The sequence below is a fragment of the Oryza glaberrima genome, chromosome 6 (assembly GCF_000147395.1).
Source record: "Oryza glaberrima chromosome 6, OglaRS2, whole genome shotgun sequence".
Lineage (NCBI taxonomy): Eukaryota > Viridiplantae > Streptophyta > Magnoliopsida > Poales > Poaceae > Oryza > Oryza glaberrima.
This window is the reverse complement of record NC_068331.1, coordinates 23,745,477-23,757,117: the sequence shown is the minus strand read 5'-3', so window position 1 is coordinate 23,757,117 and position 11,641 is coordinate 23,745,477. Positions and strand designations below refer to the sequence as shown.

Below are 11,641 nucleotides of genomic sequence, written 5' to 3'. Positions count from 1 at the left end.
TTCCTTTATAAGTACGGAAGGAATATTAGATTGGCTAATAGATGAATTGTAGCTAGTAGTTGGCTATACTATTAAACTTGCTCTAAGGGTGCGTTTGTTTCAGCAGTTGCGTGGGGATTTTTGGTGGCACGCGAAACGAGATAAATCATTAATAGTGCGTGATTAATTGAGTATTAATTATTACTACAAAACATATTTTATACTAGCAATTTAGAAAGCATGCTAACGGAAATCTAGAAGGTTGTTGTTTGGATCTTAAGGCTAAGGCCCTGTTTAGATGAGATTGACTAATTTTAGTCTAGTCCCTCCCATCCAATGATCCAAACAGCCCCTAAACTTGAATCAAATTCAAATCTCACACAGCCTGCCCCACATCACACATCACAGTGGCGCAATTCAAAACAACCAACCCCGGGTCCCACATGTCACAGACGCACCAGACAAATCCCCCGTGTCCGCGTAGCCGCGGTTCCCCCGCGCCGCTCTAATCGCCAGCACCACCGCACCAGCCAGCCAGCCCACCATTTCAAACGCCACACTCACTCACACCAACGCGCACAGGCGCAAGCCCAAACTCCGATCCGTTCGTCCGAATCCCCAATCCAAAAAAATCAAAAATCCCAACACAACACCAAAAAAAAAAAAAAAATCCCTCTCGAATCTAACCCAACCCCTCCCCTCTCCTCCTCCTCGATTCAAACGGCGCCCACCCTCGCCGCCGGCCGCCGCGCGCCGCCGCAGTAGCCCGACACGCATCGCCGCCGCCGCCGCTGCTGGAGCGTTGGCGGCGATGGAAACCCTAATGGTGGACCGCGTCCACGGCAGCCTCCGCCTCTTCATGCACCGCAACGCCGTCTTCCTCTGCGAGCGCCTCTGCGCCCAGTTCCCCGCCGAGGTATGCGTGTGTTTCCCTGGGAGTAAGCGCGGTTCAGATCGGGTGCTTGGTCGGGGGGTGGGGGCGGCGATTTGGGGTGCGGGCGCTCGCCTGCGCCGGGGGGGTCGATTTATTGGCATTGTTTAGGTTTTAGTGTTTAGGCGTGCGCCTGGAGCTTCAGTGGTGAGATTTGGGCCAAGTTCATGGGAAGGTTGAATGAGAAGGGCTTCCTCTAGCTATTTAGCCATTTGGGGAAGTGGTTTCAGTAATTCAGTCTGTAGAGAACTAGAGCTACTGTAATTGGTTGCCATAGGGTTTATGGATAATCTGGGTGCGGAAAGACTTTTATGGCCTAAGATAGGATACAATTTCACTCTTGCAGTCTGTTTTAGTGATTTGGTTGGGAAATAGCTATGGTGATGTGTTACATCTTATTATTTTACTGGGTGTTTAGAACACTAGCCATTGTAAGTTGCAAAGGCTAGATTAATTGTACGTTAATACTATGTAGTTAGCTACCCATACTACCATGCCACTCCCTCCGTTTCAAAATGTTTGACACCGTTGACTTTTTAGTACGTGTTTGACCATTCGTCTTATTCAAAAAATTTAAGTAATTATTTATTCTTTTCATATCATTTGATTCATTGTTAAATATACTTTCATGTACACATATAATTTTACATATTTCACAAATTTTTTTAATAAGACGAACGGTCAAATATGTGCTAAAAGTCAACGGTGTCAAACATTTTGAAACGGAGGGAGTATCTTGCAACGTGGACTACTGGAGTGTGTGGATTTAGCTGCTTTAGCTTTTAACAATTCGAGTAGGACTATGTTTGGGCAGACCAAATATTACTTTTTTCATGTGTTCAATTTTCTTTTGTGTATGACTTTAATTGTTTGGCAGTTATTGAGTTGAAGCTAGATAGTGAGTAAACTGAATCCGATACTTGTTTGCTGTAATAAGAGTCTTTTCAGTTTTCTCATCGCCGATAGCGTGTAGTTTTGTTCTCTTAGTTCGTATATGACCAGGATCACATGTTGTACTAAATGTATACTACTCATGTGCACAGACAAATGTCCAGTTGCTAGCGACTTGCTACCTTCACAACAACCAGCCATATGCTGCATACCACATCTTGAAAGGTAATAACATATTCTCACCACGTGACCACTTATTATTGTGTTGAAGTGAAATCACATTATTTAAAAATCAAAGAAATGTGAATATAGTATCTGTCCATCTTTTTGGGCACATTTCTATCCTGTTTTGTGATTTCAGTATATTTTATTCTGTGGTCGCAAAGTGCTTTGGTCTTTGGAGCGATTTCTGATTTTTATTTCTGATATAACATAAAGGAAAGAAGCTGCCAGAGTCCCGGTACTTGTTTGCTATGTCATGCTTCCGAATGAACCTCTTACGGGAAGCTGAAGAAGCCTTGTGTCCTGTCAATGAACCAAATATTGAGGTATATAGCATGTTTTTAAACATTATTTGTTCATTGTGTTCCTGAAATATATTTCATCCAACGCTCTTAATTTTTTCGTAAGTGCTTGAACTCAAGTTTTGTTCTGGACAAGGGGTCGCATGATGTATCATTTGTTCCATGGTGTCTTCTGGATTCCAAATCAGAAGTAGAAAATGGGATGTGCAGCATGTTTGATTATTCATGAATTAAGAGTTCCAAAACTGGTGATATACCATTTGAAAACATTAAGATTGGTTGCCTGTCAATGAAATCGTATCAACAATGTTATCAACGTGAAAACAAGAAGTGTATCATGTCTTAAAAGAAAATATGCATGTATGATTAAGTGATGTACACGAGAAACATTGTCACTACAAGTTGATGTTTTGCTTGCATAGAAACGTCTGCAGACATCTTTTTTTTCTTTGGGTGCATGACAGCATTTTGAGGTTGTCCACTAACTGTTTGATTCCACACGGGTGAAGTAATGATGTGGAAAAAAAATCAGTTTGCATCTTTGCTTACTGTTATACTTCCTCCCTTTTTTGCAAGGCTTCTTCAATACTTTTCCAAAATATAAGGAATGCATGTGAGTTTATTGCTTTTATTCCTTGTTTACCCTCATTTTTGACATAATACCTCTTAAATTAATGCGAATGAACTCACTAACCATCAGCTCTATATTTCGAATTTATTTAAGTACGGGTAGAATGGTCATCTACTCATCTTAACCTCTCTTTCTCATGGTTTTAGACTCTTCTTAATCTTGTGCCAACTTGACAACTCCTAATATGACCTATAAATAGAAACTGAGGGATTGTTATTTTGGTAACTTATTTCTTATATGTTGTTTCGTTCCTTTGTGCAGGTTCCAAGTGGTGCAACAGGGCACTACCTTCTTGGAGTAATTTACAGGTTTAATATTCATGTCATAACTCGTAACTAAATCTATAATCTCAGCATATCTTGATCCATTAGTTGTGTCAGATAGTTCATTGTATTTACCACATCTGCATGTAGGTACACTGGCAGAGTGGAAGCTGCAGCTGAGCAATTTGTACAAGCTCTGACTCTTGATCCTCTTCTATGGGCAGCATACGAGGAATTGTGCATACTAGGTTGGTGCGTTAATACACTATGAGTGAAGTTTTTTAGCACCTCCATTCCTAGTTTTATACATTAGAATTACATGCGTCAAGTGTTGCTTCACCACAAAGATTTATTTCCTAAATGTCTAGTAGTAGGAAATGAAAAGTACAGTGCTGATTTTTCTGAAGAAGAACACGTCATCCAAAATATGTGACTTGCAGTAGACCTTCAATAGGCCTGTTATGTGTTTTGCATCATAGTAGTTTTATTCTGTCATTCATTATTAGCTTGATAGATCAATAAACAGGCATAATATTTTTAGCCATTATGTTCATTACTCCCTCTGTTGATTTTTTGACCAACAAATAGTCCCAACAATATGCAGAGGCTGTGATACAGAATTGGTGTCATTAGATTCACTTTTGAAAGTACTTTCTTGTTATCATGATTTTCACATTTAGAGACCTTATAAAAAAACAGGGATTAGTTCATTGCCATACATGCCCATTGATATGCCTAATGTTGATACATTATTATTTTTGCATACCGTTGCAGTTACACTATGGCCCAGTAGTCCTTATATTGAAGGCCTCATACTCGCTAAATATAAAAGCAAGCATATACCATGTGTGTCACTAATTAACTATCTTGTAGGTGTTGCTGAAGATGCAAATGAATGTTTCAGTGAAGCAACAGCTCTACGTCTTCAGCAGGAACTCACATCCACATCAAATGTGGAAAAGTCAAACTTTGTTAATGAAAATCGGTTTCTATCTTCCAATGTGTCAGCAAGTTTTGGTGATAGTCCTAAGCAAATTAAACAGCTGCATGCTAACACCACTGCAGAAGTATCTGGTTATCCTCATGTAAAGTCAACTGCATTGCATATGCAGAACGGTGCACCATCTAATTTATCACAGTTTGACACTCCATCGCCAACTTCAACGCAGGTCAGCAAAACTTGTTTGGTTCTTCACCCAGTAGGATTAACCAGATACAATCAATTCGTACTTTGAGGAATTCTCCAGAATCTGCACATTTGGTTTATCTAGATCCTCTTCTTACCTTTGTTTGCAAGAAAGATTTGGCATATTGTCATTATTGTTTCTCTGAATCACATGCTTTCAGTTGACCTTTTTGCACATGAAGAGTAACAACTTGGTGTTAGACAGCAGCTCTTGAAGTGCAACATACCCTTTGTAGTGCAGTTGTGCACTTTCTTGATGTACTTCTCATTTACTCTGACAAGGTGTAAAAAAATCAAAATCAAACTAATTACATGTTACGAGTAACAAAAATGTAAATAATCTGCCAAATGTTAAATCACAAGGAAAAGGAAAGCGAAAAATCAAATTATACTCACAGCAAAGTTTGTATCTTTTGGTTCACTGTTATATGCTTCATGGTGGATATGATGATGAGCAGTGAAAGAGTGACAGAAGCATATAGCACACTTTAAACAACATCACAATACAGTGTAAAGACATGTGATCTATGGTTGCGCTATCACAATTTTCTATTTAATTAATTTAATTTTTGCAGGCTTCTGGCATTGCTCCACCACCACTCTTTCGGAATATGCATGCTTATCAGAATACAGCAGGTGGCAATGCTCCTTCCAAACCAAAGGTTAATGCTCCGAACCTGACACTCCGAAGAAAATACATCGATGAAGCAGGCCTAAAGAAGGTTGTTGTTTCCTCAACTGAAAGATACTGTCTTGCAACTTCTATAATTTCTACTGATCTCTTGAGCTTCTAGGTTTCTCTCGGTCGACTGTCCTCTTTCAATAATTTAAATTGTTAGATTAAACCTCTCGGAAAATGATACGTGTTTGAAGTAAACCACATACCTGCTGATCCTCTCCAGTTGTGCATACTAGCATTGCTTGTTAATGCATTAGTATTCATTGGCTCATTGCATTTACAGCCTAATACTTCCTGGTTGTATGAGTCTGTAGAGTTTCAGTCATGGCTGTTCTATCAGGATTCAGGATGTTGATCCCTTGCTTCTACCTAACTGCGTCTGCATTGCAAAGTTTGTGATTGCGGTCTTCTTTTTATTTGTTAGTTTGTATTGCCCATTAATTAAGATTCATTGACTGTGGATAGTTCTGTTTGACAGTACCAGACTACCCATCAAGTTTGTACCAACACCCAGCCCCAGCGACGAGATAGTTTACCTGATAATAGCTGATTTGTCAATTTTTGATAGTTTACCATTCATTAACTTTGAAGTATATCTCCGATGGTGTTTTTGTAACATTCTAGCTGCTAGATTGTTGCCTCATTTTCATCTTTGCATAGCGCCTTACGTTCTTCACTTTCCATCAGCATTCTTTTGTTCAATAATAGTGGGATATTAGCATTGTTTTCATTTTGTTTTCACAGGTTTGTCCATGTAGTACGGACTGTGGAACCAGCAAATATTTTTTGTAGTTTCGTTCTTTTCATCTTTGATTTATTATTGCCTTCGTTAGAGCTCATCTCGTCTAATATTGGACCTATGTTTCTATTGTTCTGTTGCTTTGAGGTCTGGCTGTATAGTCTCTTTTATGTTCTTTCTGTTGATAGTCCTCACACCATGCTCATACCCCACTTTAGATTTGACTTGTGATGATACTAGACTTAAAAGATTATTTTTCTCAGTTAAAAGATTATTTTCTCAGGTTTCTGGAAGGCTGTTTAATCAGAGTAGTGATTCAGTTCCTCGAAGAAGTGCAAGACTTTCTAGAGATACAACAATAAACTCAAACTCAAATATCTCTCAATTTGGAGGGAATGGAACAGATCACTCGTCAGGTAAATTGCGAGTAAACTCGTCCACACCATCAAAATTGTGTTCAACAGCTCTACGTTCCGTGCAAGTTAGGAAAGGGAAACCACAGGCAACAGAAAATTTTGATGAAGGTGATTACCATTTCGACATGGATGACTCATCAAATTATATAAGCCTCGCAAAAAATGTGGTTGATATGTTGTTATAGACACTGCAATCAGGATATATCTGCATGTTTGCTTATATGTTCATGTGCAATGGGTTCACATTAGTAAAACTCACTCATCAATATTGTATTGATTGTACTTGAAAAGTACAATAATGACACCAAGCCACAACTCACAAGGCATTTAGGATGCTAAGAAACATCATGCAACTACTCACCGAATTTATTGGCTGTTCATGTTAATCCATATACCTTTTAAATATCTCTATTATTGAGCTGAAATTTTAAGCATCTATAATACCACCAGAACATTATCAGCTATCATTCAACCCTTGAAGTGTCTCCGTTATCATATTGTTTTTAGTTTCTTCTTCATGTAGCATATGAACTGCAGAATTGCTTATCCTTTTCTTTGGCGCCTCATGTTAGATCATTATTCCTAAAATACATAAAGATTTACATCCAGATTCATACATTTTTACTGTATCATTGCTTGTTTGAACTTTTCACTCCTATGGATAAGGTTTCCTGATTATTGTGATAAAAAAAAATCGAAAGGAACTTCTTGCACCACGAATCCTGTTTCAAGAGCCCTAACACTTAAGACTTTTAAAATGATCACACATCCTTCTCCTTCACTGGATGCAGGATCATCCAATCCATCAACTTATCCTTTTCGATATCATAATTACGTGGTTTGTGAAATTATAATTATCATAATAATCGCATCAGCTTTCTCTATATGAATGGTGCATTAATATTCACGATGGTTTTATTTCCCCTTCTGAACCATAGGAAACAGGTATGTTGATGCAATGTGGACAGATAATGTAACTTCAACTTCGTCTTCTACAAGTATAGTTGATGGAAGATATCCCGAGCAAGAGAAATCTGAACGAGTTCTGTCACAGGACTCCAAATTAGCTATTGGTATCAGGGAGCTAATGGCACTCTTGCGGACACTAGGGGAAGGGTATAGGCTTTCTTGCTTGTTTAAGTGTCAGGTATGTTCACGATGTTTGTGTTGGAAATGCTGACCTACTATCCTGTTATGTGGTTGATTTCATTCACTTAATGATCAGGAAGCATTGGAAGTATATAGAAAGCTCCCAGAGGCACAATTTAATACTGGATGGGTTCTTTGCCAGGTACAGCCCCTGCAAAATGGTTGGCGACTTATCTTCATGCTTTTGATTTTGTAATGAAAAACCTTTAGTTTTGTACATGATTCAAGAAGGTGGTAGGCGCTAGAGGGTCTGCAGGGCCGTAGCCTAGGTCCAACATGATTAGTAAATCCCAAGCAATTAGCAAGTATATGACATAGAAGTTAAACAATAGAACACTAAAATAGCTACACCAGAACCTTCATGGATAGTTTGCCACCTAATTGACAATCTAATGCCTAATTGGGGCGGTTACTCTGCTCCTAGGGCTAACTTTTGGAAAACTGGTTTTGTATGAGTGTATCTACGTTATTCATGAGGGCATGAGGCATAGGAACTGTATAGTAATGATTTAGGGTCTGTATCGTAATGTATAGCATATTTGTTTCCTTCGTTTTCTAAAAGAAACTACGAGTTTATTTAAATTAATCTGATACGTGATAATGTGATGAATTCATTATGGTAATTGTATATATGTTAGTTGGGTCAATCTGGAGAATTGACATTAGTAAAATGATAACTTGAACTGTAGTTGAACATCGGCCCTGAATGCTGATTGTTGGAATTTCCAGTCACTCAGCATAACCATGTTTACTTGCACATGAGCCACTCTACATCTGGTATTTCATTTCCACTTCTATATACTCAACTTAATAATAAAAAGTCACGCCATAATATTTTTTTCACTGTACAGATATTAACAGTACCCTGTAATTTTGTTCCTTTTCGCAATTAAAAATTGTTTTCATTTTGGTCAACGGTGCAGGTTGGGAAGACATATTTTGAACTCGTCAATTATTTAGAAGCCGATCATTTTTTTGAGTTAGCGCATCGACTATCACCATGCACGTTGGAGGGAATGGACATTTACTCCACTGTTCTTTATGTAAGTGGACTAACTGCTCTTGTACTTGAGAGTACTTTATTCCCACCTTTTGCCTCAAATTTCACCAGCTTTGTTTCTCTTTTGCAGCATTTAAATGAGGAAATGCGGCTAAGTTACCTTGCTCAAGATCTTGTTTCTATTGATCGACTATCTCCCCAAGCATGGTTCGTCTTTTTATGCCCAGCAAGTGAATGATATTTTGGACCAAATGCCAAAATGGAACTCTGCAAATGTGCTTTACTGAAAGTAATTAATAGATGTTAAAGCAACACATCTACTTGATTGATTTTGTTAGTCCATGATAACTTTGTCTTAGTCCTGATGCTGTGCAAAACATCTGGATGAAGCAAGGAGACAATTACAGATCTTTAGTGGAAATGCTTTTAAGCTGACATAATATTGTGTTACATTTTCTAATGTATCTGTTTTTAAATGTTCAAAAGGTGTGCTGTGGGAAATTGCTTTGCCTTGAGGAAAGATCATGAGACTGCCTTGAAGAATTTTCAACGTGCTGTACAGCTTGACTCAAGAGTTGCATACGCTCACACACTATGCGGTCACGAGTATGTTTTCGTTCACACTATCTTATAACTGGTGCACATGAGTTTCTTATCTTGTATTAATGTTTGAGATCACCTGTCGAAAATTTCTAACTATACTGCCATTCCTTTGAACTGTAGGTATTCTGCATTGGAGGATTATGAGAACAGTATAAAACTATACCGCTCTGCACTTCAGGTAGATGAAAGACACTACAATGCCTGGTATGGCCTTGGAGTGGTGTACCTTCGCCAGGAAAAGTTTGAGTTTGCTGAGCATCATTTCAGAAGGGCATTCCAGATAAATCCTTGCTCTTCTGTTCTTATGTGCTATCTTGGGATGGCCTTGCATGCTTTAAAGGTGATATAATACTCCCTCCGTTTCGAAATGTTTGACACCGTTGACTTTTTAGCACATGTTTGACCATTCGTCTTATTCAAAAACTTTTGTGAAATATGTAAAATTATATGCCTACATAAAAATATATTTAGCAGTGAATCAAATGATAGGCAAAGAATTAATAATTACTTAAATTTTTTGAATAAGACGAACGATCAAACATGTGCTAAAAAGTCAACGGCGTCAAACATTTCGAAACGGAGGGAGTACCATATACTAATTTTTGGTTTCCACTTACCCTCAAAACTAGAATTTTCATCATCATCTGGACAATGATTAACTATGAACCTTCTTTCTGAATCGAAACTTTCAGAGGAATGAGGAAGCCTTGGAAATGATGGAGAAGGCTATATTTGCTGATAAGAAGAATCCACTCCCCAAGTATCAAAAGGCTTTAATCCTTCTAGGCCTACAAAAATACCCTGATGCTCTGGATGAGTTGGAACGGCTAAAGGAAATTGCACCTCATGAAAGTAGTATGTATGCACTGATGGGAAAGATTTACAAGCAACTTAACATTCTTGACAAGGCTGTATTTTGCTTTGGCATTGCCCTGGATTTGAAACCTCCTGCTGCTGACGTTGCTATAATCAAGGTATAGTACACTATCTTTGCTTATCCCACTCCCAAAGCTCCACCTGCCTCCCTCCACCCCCATTTTGTTTCCTGCACTACATATTATTTTAAAGAACTTATCTTGGTGTCTCTTCCTACGGTGGTCCAGCAATCATTGCTAGTTAAAATTTTGTTTCTCAGTTTTAGTATCTTACCATTATCGTACAAGTCTCAATGCTGCAATTCATCTGCGTCTGAATAACCGAGTCACAAGTCCATGTCCATGTCCATCTGATGTTTAACAGTCTGCAATGGAGAAAGTACACCTTCCAGATGAACTTATGGATGATGATGATGATGATGATGATGAGATTTAAGCTCACTCCGAAGAACAGAGGGGAGGAACCAACATTGATTGGCATGCCTGTGCTTCCCGAGTTTGTAGCCAGCGTGGCTGCGTGTGCTTCACTGCTTCCTGAGGGAACCTGGAGATTCAAGGAAGAATGCGCACCGTGTGCTGTTCGTAATCTGCTTCTCCTGTGGACTAACTCTCTTTGGGGCGCGACCATGTACCATTAACCTTCCAGTTTTGTAGCAGTAGATGTAACATGTAAGAGCCTAGATCACACAAGGCACACCAGGGCATTAGTTTAGATGTGTAAGTTAAGAGCGTTGGCAATGTGATCTGTATCATTGTAGAATTGTCAGATTACTGAAAGAAATCATTGACAAATAATGGTAATTATCGGAGCGATCTGCTGACTGAAGCAGATCGCGTATCGTATGAACTGTTTTACCTGGTGTCATATTCAAGGTTGTTAGCATTTCTGCTCAAGTCAAAAGAAATGGAGAAGGCACAAGGATGGATTGCTTCAGTGAGTCAGCTTTGTTCCACTGTAAGTGGTGCATAGATAAAGTTATGAAATATGAAAGCCTTTATTTTCAAGCAAAGTCTAGCCTTCGTTCTCTTATCTTGGCAGTAGCCTTGTGATTGCTGCTAGCCCATTATGATTAGGAAATGATTAAAGAAAAAAAGTAATAGGGATAAGCAATCACTGGCAAAGGTGAGTTTACTTTTAGATGCTGTGAATCTGTAGTGTGTGGAGTACTTATTTAAAATTGGTAGTACCTGTTTAAAATGATCTGGTGAGATCTATTCTTTTGGTCCCCCCAAATATGGCGGCTGATCAGGTGCACAAAACACGAGGTGTCTGTATCATTTGAAGCTATTTCCAGACGAATTGTTTCGTTCGTTGTCATTTGAGATGGTAGATCCTGCCCAATGCTTTCACGTAATGGTGAGTTGAGTATCATTAGTTCTCTCCCTTTTCTCTTACCTAAACAGGGAAAACACTGGGTTATACTCGAAACACTCTCCTGATATTACATTTGCTTTCATCAAGAGACAAGAGACCAACAGTTTGTTGCTGTAAACATTTCTTTCATTTTCTTCTTGTTTCTTAGCTAAAAGGCCAGAGCAATCATCACGATGGCGGCCGGCTCGCAATTATTGCTCATGTACTTGCTACTAGCTAGTGTATTTGTGTTACTAACTGACTATATATGCATTGGCATTGCAAAGGAGTTCATAATTTCATTCGAACTCAAATGACTAATATAATTGACCTACCAACACGACGCACTGATGCATATTATGCATGCAGCAAAACCGATTAATTAAGTAATTAGTGTGCATGCCGTGCTGGCACTCACTAA

General features: G+C 38.8%; 1 protein-coding gene across 2 annotated transcripts; it reads left to right on the top strand.

Moving 5' to 3' along the window:
- The first annotated feature begins 528 nt into the window (after nucleotides 1-528).
- Nucleotides 529-10,719, top strand: LOC127776593 (cell division cycle protein 27 homolog B). 2 transcript variants are annotated; one of them, XM_052303027.1, is made up of 16 exons: nucleotides 529-895; nucleotides 1,954-2,026; nucleotides 2,240-2,349; nucleotides 3,218-3,264; nucleotides 3,370-3,467; nucleotides 4,093-4,388; nucleotides 4,981-5,127; nucleotides 6,107-6,239; nucleotides 7,178-7,386; nucleotides 7,465-7,530; nucleotides 8,312-8,431; nucleotides 8,519-8,595; nucleotides 8,875-8,994; nucleotides 9,112-9,331; nucleotides 9,684-9,965; nucleotides 10,231-10,719. In XM_052303027.1, exons 1-16 carry the CDS (start codon nucleotides 791-793, stop codon nucleotides 10,300-10,302), a joined length of 2,175 nt encoding a protein of 724 aa, XP_052158987.1. In that variant the 5' UTR covers nucleotides 529-790; the 3' UTR covers nucleotides 10,303-10,719. The 2 variants fall into 2 exon arrangements, with proteins under 2 accessions (XP_052158987.1, XP_052158986.1); XM_052303026.1 differs by having other exon boundaries at nucleotides 6,107-6,347.
- The last annotated feature ends 922 nt before the right edge of the window (nucleotides 10,720-11,641 follow it).